This window comes from Danio rerio, chromosome 18 (assembly GCF_052040795.2).
Source record: "Danio rerio strain M-AB ecotype USA chromosome 18, GRCz13ab, whole genome shotgun sequence".
In the NCBI taxonomy this organism is placed as follows: Eukaryota; Metazoa; Chordata; class Actinopteri; order Cypriniformes; family Danionidae; genus Danio; species Danio rerio.
Genome location: NC_141038.1, coordinates 24,119,203 through 24,134,960, shown reverse-complemented (window position 1 = coordinate 24,134,960; position 15,758 = coordinate 24,119,203). Strand labels below are relative to the sequence as shown.

Sequence of the window (15,758 nt, the reverse complement as noted above, 5' to 3'; positions counted from 1 at the left end):
TGTTTTTACAACAAAATTTAAAAAAACACAATAACAAACTTAAATATACCTTAGGCACGGTATAACAAAAAATTCTAGCGGTTTTAAACCTTGAAACCAGTTATCGTCCCATGCCTAGTTACAGGTTTCTTACTTTTTTCTTTTCAAAAAACCTTTGTTTGTGTTTAACAGTAAAATGAAACTCATAAAGGTATGGAACCACTTGATGGAATATAAATGATGAGTACATTTAATTTCTGGGTGAATTATCCCTTTAAGACTCCAGAATAATAACCAGTAGTTGCAAACTGTAAAAAAATATGTTGATATAATGCTTCTCTGACCAAATTACCTGCATTAGGCTTAGTAAACCAATAACAAAACATCATATTGTATGACAAGCTGTCACAGTTGTTTCAAAAGACACTTAAGGAGAAACAATTGAGAGTCTCCTGTTAAATGAAAAAGCGGTAACACAATTTCCTCTGTGAGGAAGACTCTCTGGCTCTATGACTGTGTCTCTTCAGTTGGAGATGTATAATTTATTATATTTTTTATCTAAAAGCTGTCTCTCTCTTTTAAAGATGATTTCATCTGCATCTAACAAACTGGCCCAGAAAGAAATAAACAAAGTGTAAATCTTTACTATCCTGGCAGAAAATGCTGTGCTATTATATGGATTATATAGATTATTTTTTTGAACTCAAATGGTTTGTTGCAATTGGTTTCCTCAAACAGTTTGAGTTGCCTTAACTTTTTGGGTCTTACATTACTCAGTTGGTTTGAGTTCTATTCATTTATCAGGTTTTACTGTGCTCAGATTGCTTCATTTACTCAAATGGATTAAGTTCACAGAACTCATTAGGAGTAGTATTTAAACTTAAATGGTTTGTTGCAATCGATGTCCTTAAACGGTTTGAGTTACCTTAACTTTTTGTGTTTTGCAGTGTTGTTAAATAAATAAATGTATATGTGTATAAAAAATAGTGATGTTTGTTTTACAATTACTATCATACAGTGTTCATGAGATGACGGAAGAAACTGTTTCTGTGTCTGTCTGTTCTGGTGTATATAATTTTATATATAATTGTTGTTACAAATTTAAGTGCATTGAACAAAAACAATACAATTGTCACAAAAGAGCCTCAAGAATTGTGTTTATTCAGGTCATTTTAAATAAGTAGTTTGAATAAGTAGCAAAAACTTTTTTGAAAGTAGATCGGACCACTTTTTTAATGTAAAGACTCAAAATCTGAACACACATGGTCACAATAGATGCTTCTCTGTCTATGTTGTTATCTAGTGGAAACATGGCTTTAGATAAATCAGCACACTCCTCTGTTAAGTATTAATCTAAAAACATTCTAGTATTGATCACACCTGCCAACCTTTTTAGTTCTCGGTAAACTTCTGTAAATGTTTTCCTGTAGCGCTTAGATTATTTTTAGTCAACTATACATGATGTTACCAAATGAGCTGAATTTGGACTAGATCAGCGCTACTTCTACACAACTTGATGTTGATTGTATGCATGCGAGTATGAGGATAATGAGGATGAGGAGCTGGTCCTGTACGTCAGACCCCCAGGACAGGGTGTGGGATTCAGGCCAGTGGTGGGGAATTCCTCTCTCCTAAACTGAAGAGCTGCAGGGTGAGTCAGGGTTTGAGTCAGAGAGGCGATGCACGGGGAGAGATGGACTCAGGTTACTCAACTGTCCTCTGAAGAAGGAGTCTTTCTCTTATTTAAAGATCCCTAACAAAACATGACTCAACATTCTTAACTCAGTAACTGATTCAGCCTGGTTACCTAAAGAATGATCTCAATAAGTCAACAGTCTATGCACTCACAATAGTACGTATCACCCATCTTCATCTTCATCATGGACCACCTCAGGAGAAACCAGTATAAACCAGTTTAAAGGGACAGTTCAGTCAAAAATGACAATTCTATCATTATTTACTCATCCTCCACTTGATCCAAACCTTTATGAGTGTCTTTCTTACGTCAAACACAAAATAACATATTTTAAAGAATGTTGGAAACCAGTAACAATTTATTTTCCACTGTAGATATTAATGTAGATGTCAAGTATTTTTTATATATTCTTATTTATGTTCAAAAGTAAAAAAAAAAAAAAAAAAAAAGAGAAAATGGTAATGTTTTGAAAATACTTGAGAGCACTTGAGGGGTCAGTAAATATTAAGAAAATGTAGATATTTGGGTTAACCATCACTTTAATACTACTACCAGCCTATCCTGTGATCATTATGGGACGCATTGTAAAAGAGCAAACAAATACAAATTGTCATACTTTGCTTTATTAACATTAACAGCATAACATGCTGATTTGTAAGTGTTGTAACATATAGACATTTCAGGTGGAAAACGGACTACAATTCACAGATTTTCAATATATATATATATATATATATATATATATATATATATATATATATATATATATATATATATATATATATATATATATATATATATACAATAAAAATCATACATTTCTTTCTTATGTTGAACAAAAAATATTTTGAAGAATGTTGGAAATCGATAGCAATTGATTTTCTACCATGGATAGTAATGGATAGGGGTTTCAAGTATTTATTAAAAATATTCGCATTTATGTTAAAAAGTAAAAAAGAGAAAATTATAAAGTTTCACTTGAGGGTCAGTAAATATTGAGTAAATTTTAATGTTTGGGTTTTCCATCCATTTATTGCTACTACCTACATATCATATCACGTAATCATTATAGGATTCATTTAAAAAAGTGAACCAATACAAAGTGTCATACTTAGCTTTAGTGTACCATAACAAACTTGCTTATAAGACACATTTAAAAGCGTGTTAACACCAGATGAAATAAGCGACTAAACTGACAGATTTCCAATATATGTATACAAATTAAAAATAATAAATGCCTTCAAAAATAAAATTAACTAGAAAATCATAAGTTCTCATCTCCAAGAATCATCTGTCTGAACTGCATTAATAACTGCCCATAACCATTTCAAGGTCTATTTTAATGACCAGGGAATATCCCGGCCTCTGCAGGGGGTGAATCCCAGAACCAGATTCCTCTCATACGGAAACACAGCACAGCCCAACTCTCACGTCCAAATACCTAAGCACTGTGTCATTCCCAACTCTTACAAGCTGAACAAGAGCCAGCAATTTCAAACAATGGCAAGGAATGGATGCTTCACTGGTCCGGCCGTCACGTCACGCTGTTCTTTTCTCCCTAAAATTTCTCCATACTTCTTTCCATAAAAACCTTAATCTTCCAGCGTTCTCCTGAGTCAGCAAAGAAGAAGCTAACAGTGGCAGGGTTCCTTTTCCGTCCACTCGTCCTCCTGTTATGCCTGCTTTCTCACAGCTTTCAAAACTTAAGAAAAAGCTCAATATTTTCTTTTCAAGAATAGAAATATATACTCATTTTCAAATATATACTGCTAGCCTCTCAAAAAAGTGTTACACTGCCTCTTTTAGAGCTTTTCAAGCTACTTGATCTCCTGCTGCCATAAAAACAAATCATATAATGCTAATAAGACAGAAAACTTGATAAAAGCCAATCTTGAAGACTCTCTTGTTTTTCTGCTGTCCACAAAGACATTGATTCAGAAAGTATCACCCGAGGGCATTTAGCATAACCAACTTAAAGTGCTCACACAACAATGAGAACAGCAAGCACACTCACCAGATAATTCATTTTCAGCCCTGCCGTGCGAGTCTCTGGGACTCCAGACAGCACTAAACTGCCTGAGATTTGACCCCCGAAGAAATCCCACTCGGACCGTCCACTCTTTTGTCAGACCTCTCCGCGTCTCCCAGAAAGTCAGCTTCTAACACATACTCCAATTCCGTGATGTCAGAGGGCAAGAACGAGACTGTCCCATATACTTCTGTCTCTTGAAGTCGCTGATTCTCTCACTGCGTCCTTCCTGCGCTCGTTCTCTCCCACCCTCTCCGGCAAAAGGAGGAGGGAAGAATGCACAGGGAAACCTGACACCCTCCCAGTTCCTTCTCAATCCTGACATTCCCTTTCCCTGCTGCCGATTGGCCGAGGACTCTGTTCTTATGTTAATGAGCCTTACACTCTTCCTCCCCCTGCCTGTGAGGAATGTTTAGTGAACCTCTCTGTAGACCTGAGAAACACACACACACATACTGGGTTTTTTGGCCATCACACACAAACACACAGCTTTGTCTAGACCCTTTCCTTCAGCCTCAACTTTTTGGCTTGCTGATTTTGTTGCCCATCCTTTTGTTCCAGCAGTAAATCCATTCTCAAGGAGACAAAAGTTTAACTCTCTATTGACATTTGCAGTGTTTGGAAATGTTTAACCTGTTTTATCTCTATATATATCTTGCCTGAATTATTAAAGTACCATCAATTCAGAAAAGGAAGGATTGGGAAGATTGAGATGGAAAGCTTTGTTATGGATTTATTTACATAGCTATTTATTCAGAGTATTGCTGAAGCAAAACTTTGTTCTTGATTAATTTCCTGTCTCTATTTTAAAGTACAATCATTTAGATGCATCACAAACTACAGAGAAAAAACAGACTGATAAAAAAACATATGAAGCTTAAAAAGACTAATTATATATATATATATATATATATATATATATATATATATATATATATATATATATATATATATATATATATATATATTTATATACATATATATTATTAAATAAAAATAAATGAAAATCAAATTAAATAGAAAATAGAATAGAATAGAATAAAACTAAATAAAATAAAATTTGAATAAAACAAATAAATAAAATAAAATAAAAATTTAATTAAATAAAAAATATAAAATAAAACATAATATAATATAATATAATATAATATAATATAATATAATATAATATAATAAAAAATGAATAAAAGCTAATTAAATCAAATTAAATAAAAATAGAATAAAAATGTAATAAAAAAATTAAATAAAATGATTGCACATTTGTGTGTACATGTTTGGCTCAGGAATGAACGAGATACAGGTATGTAACAACATTTGTATATAATTTTTTTTTTTCAATAAAACAACAAATTTGAAAAAAAAATCAAAATGCAAAATAAACAATGTGGACATTTTATCTGTATCTATTTAAAAATGAAATAGCTCTGAATGACGACCATTGGTTAAGTAAATAAACTAAGCTAATCTGCCCCTGTTTGCTTTAGTGTTCGCAATTCACCATGAATTTCAAAGCATGACATCATTCGCTGGTTCCCCCATGAGGGAGTGACCAGGTCAGGGGTCAAAGTGGGATCCACATTTAAATCAATGTGGTAAACAGACAAAAGCAGAATGTCCTAATGGACTGTCTCCTGCGATTCACAGATAGCAGATAGAAAATCTACTCCTCAGATGATTCTGAGGCACAGAGTAAGTCAACATGCCTTTCTAAAAGTAGTGTCAGAAAAGATGCATAATGACCTCAAACTGCCACGACATCATGGTGTGGCCTGGTGCTAAGGTCAGGGGAGGTCAGGGGAGGTCAGAGAGGTACGAGACAACAGGGCTTCAAGATTTCACATCAGCATTCCTAAATCTGACCTGATCTAAAGGAAAATATTCACTCAATTTAAGCTGAAGCCAATTTTGTAATATCACTTGTTGATTAAAGGTTTCATAAATGACCTAGACTGAGACAATTTAGTAGAGATGACCATCTCTTTTGGAGGTAAAATAGGATTAAAGACATTTTTCAATTCGATCTCTAGTTTTCAAATAAAGTTCTTTGATTTTCTTCTAAACCGGTATAACATTTTCATATGTGCAACATAAAAATACATATTTTAAGGAATGTCAAATTTTGGAACAACACAAAAGTACATTACTAATGACATCTGTAGGGATTACATTGTCAAAATCCTTCCAGTGCATTTTAAAAATAACCTAGATATTGCCTTAAAATGTCATACAATCAGCTAGTGCTCACTATACTAATTAACTAGAAAATAATAATGTAAATATATGAAAACAAAGCCTTTCAAAGCTTTTTTCCAGTGAGCCAGTGCTGTGTTTCTCAACCACGCTCCTATCTCTGCAAATTTGTCATGTCTTAATCAAACACACCTGATCCAGATCATCAGCTCATTAGCAGAGATTGAAAGACCTGTAATGGGTGTGACAGACAAAGTAGACATCCAAAATATGTACAGTAGTGCTGGTGGTCCTTCAGAAATGTGGTTGAGAAACACTCAGCTAGTGCTCACTATATTAATTCACTATGAAATAATAATGTATATATTTGAAGACAAAGCCTTTTTTCTGCCTTAGTGTACAGTTATGTATCACTTTAGTTTATAGGGATAGTTCATCTAAAATAATCAGTGGGCTATATCCACAGCTAGTGTTTTTCAGCCAACAAAAAAAACTTCCGGTTAAAGCTTAATGTGACTATTTTCAATTTCACGAGGTTGCTTTTACAGCATCGATCTTGTAATGTCATTAAAATACATTCAGTTAAATAGACTTAAGCATTTGTTTAGTTGTTCAAGCATAAAACGAGACAAAAAACCGTCCAAAAACCACAGAGTAATATCAACTGACCCAGCCAGGACTCGAAGCAGGGACCTTCTTGCGGTGAGGCAACAGTGCTAACCACTGAGCCACCGAGTCCTGAGTCCCTCTATTTTAAAACAATTAAGCATTAAAAGTTGTTAGAGCACAGATCAAGGTCCCATATTGCAATTTGAACGCATAAGTAAACTGGAAATGCCCTAGAATCAGAAAAGAAGAGCATCTGTTAAATTAAATGATTTATATATTTTACAATGATGTGCTAAACAGCACTGATGCTAATAGAACAGGGACTTTTAATATTGCTGTGTCACCATTATCCCAATGTTTAGTGTATTTAAGCCCATCTTAGTATCCAAATTCATGCTTACAGCCTACCAATTGTGGCAGATCAGGAATTGAGACACAGTCATCAATACATGAGCAATGGTCATAAATTACATGGCACAACTGGTGTCAGATCAGCAAGATTCCTCCTAATTGAAAGTGCCGCAGGAATTGAAAGCTTTTATCGTGCCATGTCTGGTCTCCATGACAATTGAAAGGCACTTCATCTCACACTACAGAGCGGCTACGGCGCAAGATGGATTTCGATGTCCGAGACGTCATTCTCTCTTTCTAACATGCCCTGGGACGTTTGTTAGTTATTTCCATCCGCTAAGCCTGAGTGACATCATGGCTGTCATTGAAATTAGCAAGTGTGCGTGAATTTTGTCACCGTAGAGATTAGGCTATCACATCAGACATCATTTCAATTAGCGCTCCACCCCCTCCCGCTCTCCAGCTAATAAGCTCTCTCCGTCAGCGCCCACTAATCACAATCCTGTTATATAGCGGGTGTTGGGCGACGCTCGTCTAGGGGTGAGAGGTCTAACTGCCTGTCACAAAGCACTAGAGAGGTGAAAATGAGGTGATCTTTGCTTCCTGAATCTTCTTGTGAAGATTAAAATGATTCCACATTAAATATTCTAAGACTAGACTGCCATCAAATATCGTCACTTGGTATTTCCATACATTTAAAATGTGACACAAGCAAGTGGACGATGATTACGATGTTAATAGTAAGCTGTGTGTTGTGGTACACATAGCAAGTGCAAATATCTTGTTCTGGTGTGCTTTCTAACAGCATGTCCTAAAATGATCATGTTAGTTCAGTAGAGTAGAGCTCTTTTGTGGCATTTAACCACATGAGTATCTACACTACAAAAACAAGTCAGTCTAATTCTTTTTTGTCTACTGCTGAAAGTGGTCGAAAGTGGACAAGCTAAAAGAAATGTAGACAGTGTTAACATCTCTGTTTAATGTTGTTCACTTGTGATCAGATCAGCAAAGGCATTTGTTTTCATTTGGTATTAATGTGCTATTGAATTGACTAAATCACGAGTAGATGCACTGCTGTTTACACCTGATGTTTTCACCTCTTTTGACAACTTTTTTCTGTTTTGGTCTGAAATGTGCAGGTATTAATATGTTAAAGCACAAATTTTGTCTCTTAAGGTAAAACTGTGTACGTTAATTACAAAAGTTACTTAAACATTGAAAGATTTGTAGCTTTATTTTTACTGTTGAAGTCAGAATTATTAGCCCTCCTGAATTATAAGCCCTTCTGGTTTTTTCTTCTCCCCAATTACTGTTTAATGGAAAAAGATGTTTTTCAACTGCAGTGCTCAAGTTAATTTCTGCAAAAATGCTTTATTAGTATGCACAGCATCTCAAACTCAACAGTAGGCGTTCAGTTAATCTATGACCTTTAAATGACTAATAGAAATGTATGTTTAATGAAAAGAAAAAGAGAAAAAATAGTAAAAAAATATATCCCTTTCTCCCAACACAACATATTTCTAAACAAAATAGTTTTAATAATTTATTTCTAATAACTGATTTCTTTGATCTTTGCCATCATGATATTTTACAAGATACTAGGCTTAAACTAGGCTTCAACTTAATCAGGTTAAGTTAATTAGGTACGTTAGGGAAAATAGGCAGGTCATTGAATAAACAAACAATAATTTGTTCTGTAGACAATCTAAAGAAAATATTGCTTAAGAGGTCTAATAACCTTAATAATAATAATAATAATAATAATAATAATAATAATAACATTTTATTATTATTATTATTATTATTATTATTATTATTATTATTATTATAAAAACTGATTTTATTCTAGCCAAAATAAAACAAAGTCCTTCAGAAGAAAATATATTGTAGGAAATAAAGTGAAAAAACATCTGCTCTGATCAACATAATTTGAGAAATATTTAAAAAATAAAATATAATTCACATGAGGGCTAACAATTCTGACTAAAGCTGTATATGAAATCTATGTAAGTGCATTTATTTATTTAAAAATGTTAAGCACCGAAGCCCCTTTCTGAATGTTTTAGGAGTGCAAGCAGAGCATTTTTGCACACAATCTGCAAAATTAGCATTCACACTTTTCACTATTTCCACTTTCACAATGACAAATGATTTGCTACAGATTTACAAAAACTGCAATTGGTCATGTTATTTTAGGTTTACATTATAGTAAAAAAAGAGCAGTGCCATCAAGTTCTAGAGGTGACACTTGTCATTTAAACAATATTGCATGGTTTGTCTCTCAGAAATTTACACTTGACAGTAGAGCAGCTTGAGCTGATGTTATATTAAGTAAAACAAAACAATGTAAGAGAATCATCTTTTATACATTTGTAGACCACAATAACCTAAGATAGAACACCTCACTACCATGGTAAAATTAAATAAGTAGCCAAAAAAAATGAAGCACTTTTACATTGCATTTGGTATGCCTCAGTTTTGGGGGCTTCTCCACTGCATTTCATACCTAGTACTTTTTTTAGTGCCACCTCGGGTGAGGTTTCAAGCGAGCTAAGTGCTGATCATTGATTGGTCAGAGAGAACTACCATTTCCATTGTTTTGTGTCCAAACCTGATATATTTATTAATGTATTCTTGGTTCTCACAACTTAAATGTTTCAATACCACCATGTGGTCATTAGAAGATGTCCAAATGTTTCTCTCATTGACTATGTTGACATGGACATCAGTAATCGAATTATTTGCCTTAATCTGAATAAGACATTATTATGATTAAAGTATTTACATGGGTTGCTTTATGAACGTTTCTTTTATGATCCCGTTTTAAATGTTATAGCACATAGTTAAATTAGCGTCATTACGTCACCACACTATTCACATTTCCTCTGGAGTTTCATGCAATTTTGGGTGTTTAATTTTTTATTTGCAGTTTGGCAGTTTCACTTTCATTTAGGAACATTTTATGCATGCCCCCCATGACAAACAAGATACTGGATGCGAGTATAAATTGCTGGAAGAGGGTTGTTTTAATTGAATTTGATACTGCACATTGTATGAGTATAAAAAAACCTGAGTGTGGTCCTTCACTGACTCAGAGCAGAGAATAGTGTCAAACAGCGTGTGTGTATATAGACTATCCTATTGTAAAATGCGGCGAAAATCCAACAGGACGGTAATAGTTTCATTAAGGTGTTTACATGTCTTTACTGCACTTCAATAATGCTAAAATCAGCATACTCCACGTCTTGATCCGATTTCTGTTAAGTTCAATTACCAAAATTCGCTGTTTACATGGTAGACCCTAATCAGAGATACTGTCTTAATTGAATTAAACTTCCATTTAAACTTAAATGACAAGCGAGGAGTGAATGGAAAATGTTTTTGGTCAAACAGAGGTGGAACAACAACAACTTGTCATTGATTGAATATCTGCAAATCTTGCAGACAACAACCAACAGCAATTATTTTAGAAAAAAAAAACATTTAAAATGACGAAATTTGTAGATACAAGGTTTCTCTTCAATAGCATTGATATGTGTGACGTCTGCCATGCCGTAGCCTCAGTTAGAGAGTATTCAGTTCTCAGTGAATGTGAAACAGTAAGTCCATTGTGTCCGAGTGGCCCGGTCTGGGTTTGGTCAAGCTGTCACACCTACGCACAATGTTGTTCGGCTGGCAGTGTTTCGGCTGTAGAACCATGACCACTGTCCCGGGACCTCTGTAACCCCCTGCATGCCGCACATGTCAGGAGATTCAGGGCACTCTGGTAAGAAAGGCTCAGCCAAGCGGGATCAGACCCGGTCACCCACAGAACAGTCCCAGTATTTAGGCCTGCAGATGTGGGTCAGATAATGTGAATATGGAAATCCCTTTTCCTTCTGAAACAAGTTAATGTTTATTATTTTTTCTTCTTCTCTCTAACTCGGAACTGCTCCAAGAAGGAAGGCATCTCCATTAGGATTTCTCTACATCAGTCCTCTAAATTCCTGAGGAATCTGTTGGAAAAATCTGGTAGGATTGTGAGCTAGAATTTATCCCAGCATAACTGGATGATTTATATAATAGAGCTAAGCTTCAAGAAATAGCAGAATAAGGAAGAATAAGGAATTTCATAGGAATGGCACAATTGACTTTAAAAACTATATTTAAAATTATATATATATATATATATATATATATATATATATATATATATATATATATATATATATATATATATATATATATATATATAGATCTACTTAGCCTTATTGCCTAATGACTACAGCCCCATTGACACCCTCTGCTAATGCATTGATGAAATTAACAATTGGATGTGCCAAAACTTTCTTCAGTTAAACAAAGAGAAAACAGAAATGATTGCGTTTGGGAACAGAGATAAGGTTCTCAAGGTAAATGCGTACCTTGTTAATAAAGGTCAAACAAGGCCTTGCCTTGCCTTACCTTAAGCTGAATACTAGTGTCTTGAAAAATATCTAGTGAAATATTATTTACTGCCATCATGGCAAAGATAAAATAAATAAATCAGTCATGAGAAATGAGTTAGTAAAACTATTATGTTAAGAAAGGTGTTGAAAAAAAACTCTTTTCTACGTTAAACAGAAAGTGGGGAAAAATAAACAGGTTAATAATTCAGTGGGTTTAATAATTCTGACTTTGTAAATTGGGTAAGCTAAATTGGCTGTAGTGTATGTGTGAATGAGTGTGTATGGATGTTTCCCAGTGATGGGTTGCAGCTGGAAGGGCATACGCTTCTTAAAACATATGCTGGATAAGTTGGCGGTTCATTCTGCTGTGGCGACCCCAGATTAATGAAAGGACTAAGAAAAGAAAATGAATGAATGAATAAAAGTGAAATTGATTAATAATTAATCACAAAATCAAGGATGTTGTCAAAAAATAAAAACTAACATGAATTAATGAGGCTTCAAAAAATGAAAATGACCACTGAAAATAATTATTATTTTAACTAAAAATCAATTAGGCTTATATGTTTTTTTCAGAATGAAACATGAATATTCAATATGGTAAATGAGATTTATATTAGATTACATTCTTGCTGAAGATTGTTATTATTTATTTTGTGTTTGTATTTAGCCTACCCAATTCACCTGTACCGCATGTCTTTGGACTGTGGGGGAAACCGGAGCACCCGGAGGAAACCCACGCAAACGCAGGGAGAACATGAAAACTTCACACAGAAACGCCAACTGAGCCAAGGTTCGAACCAGCGACCCAGCAACCTTCTTGCTGTGAGGCGACAGCACTACCTACTGTGCCACTACCTCGCCTTATTTTGTGTTTTACAGTTGAAATTAAATAAGTGTTAAATTTTTTTAAGTACATAAAATTATGTACTCATTTTTATGGTCCAAAAAACAATATGTTATAGATATTCTGTGCAGTTCCAATTGAATAAATTTCATATGAAGGCCTAAAGCATGGGTCTCAAACTGGATTCCTGCAGGGCCGCAGCTCTGCACAGTTTTTCTCCAACCCTAATCAAACACAAAGACTATTAAGCAGATGTTAATGAATTAATGAATCCACATACACTGATTCTGCATATTTGACAGATTGCTTGCCTTTATTTTCTATAATGTATAACTAATTGTACGCTATACTTTTATAATGGCCATAATTGATTATTAAAACGGATCTTCAGCAAAAGAAAGGGTATGTTTCGTATTTTTCTCAGAAAATTAAAGGAGGCAGTGATTTTAAAGGCTCCGTTTTGTTATAAATATGCATATAGTGAAGATGACGCTCAAATAAATATGCAGCTACACGATGCCTCAACATTTCTGCTGTCTTTTAAGTTGCTAATATCAAAATAAAAATAGCAGTTTCTTAAATCATGTTTAAATTTTATTGTTAAGATGATGTAAAAAAGGTTAAGTACACTGGTGCCTTTGAAGATTTACCCGGCGTGTCCTCTGGAGTTTGTTTCCATATCAAACTTTTAAAATCTGAACTTACAAGGAGAGGATGCAAGACTGAACTGTGTGTAGGCTACTTAGTATTGAGGGAAAAGCCCCAATCAAAAGCCTCCATTTTTAGATGTCTATGCTTTTCCCCATTCACACTGACACGAAGCAGCAGCGTATAAAATGAAAACGGCTTCTCCAGCTTCTTCAAAATGCTTTGAAACGATTTTCGGCACTCAAAAACTCCGGCGTAGTGTGGACAGATAGTGTAACCGAAGCACAACCTATGTGTTTTAAAACTAAAACATATTAGTGTAAATGGGGCCTGAAACCACCGCCCTGAAGCATCTTTTAATCTTCAAAAGCTTTAGATATTTTCAGGTTTTCCAATCAAAAAGTCTTGCAACCCTTCTCTAATATAACAATCCCCCTAATATCATGCATTGACCACAATATGACCGTGAAATCTGACACCCGCTGTGTTGACCTGGGCACTCTTTTAAATTCATCTAAGCTCATCTATTCATCTCGACTTTGCAAAATGTGTCTAAAATAAGTCCTAAGATCACTGTCAAAGTCAAACCAAACACTCAAGGCATTTCCTGTGTCTGAATGAGGGCTGTATTGGGAGCTTAATTCTTCGGTGCCACATCATCGAGAATTACTAATGCAGATTCTGAAAACAACGGCAGCGGCAGCAGCACCATCCTGCCCATGATGCACTGCTCCAGTCTCTGCTCGGAGGAAAAAAACAATGCACATCCTTGTATTGAGACATCCGGCCCCCCCAGCCAACAGCAATATTCATGCAGCTTTGAAGGACAAAGGAATAAAGAGTTCCTTTCTTTGTTGAGACTGTCAGGCCTGCTGTGCAGTCTGTCACCGAGGCCTTTTAACTACTTATGATGAAGGAGAGAGCAAATCCTCAGCTTAAAAACTCGCTAACACACACGCACATGCTTAAACGTACAGGTCTACATAAACACAAATATGCAGTACACAAAACAAGACAATGATTTGACTGGCAGACAGGCGACTGTTTGTGGTCTTACAAACAGAGGATAAGCGTCAATATCTGTGCAGAACAGGAAAAAACAAGACCTAGTTGCTATGAAAGTCAATGATGATCTAAATGTGACCCTATTTTGCAAGCAACACAGTGCAGGGTAAAAGTCAACTGGTTATCACCATACTTCCCCAGTTGATTGATTAGCTTATGAACTGCAAACATTTTTTTTGATTACACATTTTATAAAATTTCATGTGCAAAAATGCAGTAGAGAATAATTTACATACTTTTATAGCACATTGGATGAAATTGGATGACATTTTTCTTATGTTGCATGGATACATTTTAGCCGATAGACAAAAATACATACAGTATGTATAGGTCAAAATTATAGAATTTTCTTTTATGCCAACATTCATTAGTTAAAATCATGTTCCATGAAAACATTTAGTAAATTTTCTACTGTAAATATATCTAAATGTATTTTTTGATCAGTAATGTGCATTGCTAATAAAACCCACCGCTCCTACTCCACCCAACCCGCTCCGAGCTGATTGAACCAGCGACTCTGCATGGGAGTCGGTTACTTTAACAAGGAGGCTAAAAATCTGCGTTTGTCAACAAAGTACCTTTAGAGGTCAGAGGAGTGAGGTTTACCTGCACAGCAGTTCACTAGCAGGCCTTTGCTACACTCACCCCCCACCCCCCACACTCCCATCCAGGTCACATCACCAATGCAACCCCACCGGTCCTGCACTACCCAACCAACTCTCCACATGGGAATCGGTTGCATGGGCGAGAGGTTTATCTGCACAACACTTCACTAGCTGGTCTTTGCTACTCTAAGAACATTTAAAAGAGGTTTTCTCAGTATTTTGATTGTTTTGAACCCTCAGATTCTAGATTTTCAAATAGTTATATCAAGGCCATATATTGTCCTATCCTAACACAACATACATCAATGGAAAGCTTATTTATTCAGGTGCCAGGTTATGTATTGTATAAATCAATTTTCAAAAATGCTTATGATAAATCTCAGTAGGCACACAACATCATAAGATGTTAATATTAGGTTTGATTTAGGTTGTGACTTTAGGTAAGCAAAATTTAATGTTTAGCCAGCATCTAAGGATCTTCTGAAGTGCAATAACAATGTCAAATGATGTTGATATTTGGTTGAATTTAGGTTGTGTTGTAAAGGACCATAATCCAATGTCGTATCAACATCTTAAACCAACGTCATATTGATGACAAATACTGACATCAAAATCCAATGTCTGACAAACGTCACAGTGATAACGTCCACACAGCGTCAAGCTGTAATATCATTAGACACAACGTCAATTAGTACAACTTCAATCTGGTGTCATGGTGACGTCCTGTGCCTGCTGGAATATTAAAGTCATCGGTATTTACAGTGGTCATATTGAGTGTTTCTTTTGATCACCCCATAATTCAGAAAATACTGCAACTAATCTGTAAAGTTAAGATTTACACTCACCGGCCACTTTATTAGGTATACCCTACTATTACCGGGTTGGAACCCCTTTTTCCTTCAGAACTGCCTTAATCCTTCATGGCATAGATTCAACAACGTACTGGAAATATTCCTTAGAGATTTTGGTCCATATTTGCATGATAGCATCATGCAGTTGCTGCAAATTTGTCGGCTGCACATCCTCGATACGAATCTCCCGTTCCACCACATCCCAAAGGTATAGGATTGAGTTCTGGTGACTGTGGAGGCCATCTGAGTACAGTGAACTCGTTGTCATGTTCAAGAAACCAGTCTGAGATGATTCGCACTTTATGACATGGTGCGTTATTCTACTGGAAGTAGCCATCAGTACATGGGTACACTGTGTTATTAAACGGATGGACATGGTCAGCAACAATATTTAGGTAGGCTGTGGCTTTGACACAATGCTCAGTTGATATTAATAGGCCCCCAGTGTGTCAAGAAAAGAT

At 35.2% G+C, this 15,758-nt stretch overlaps 1 protein-coding gene across 4 annotated transcripts in view; it reads right to left on the bottom strand.

Moving 5' to 3' along the window:
• The window catches only part of bcar1 (BCAR1 scaffold protein, Cas family member), a 181,048-nt gene that overhangs the window by 71,462 nt on the left and 93,828 nt on the right, over positions 1 to 15,758 (bottom strand). The window contains 1 exon segment of one of the 4 annotated variants that reach the window (NM_001135133.2): positions 3,690 to 3,926. The exons of the other annotated variants lie outside the window; for them this stretch is intronic. Coding sequence (NP_001128605.1) covers positions 3,690 to 3,701 — 12 coding nt within the window. The 5' untranslated portion in view covers positions 3,702 to 3,926. 4 annotated transcript variants of the gene reach the window in all.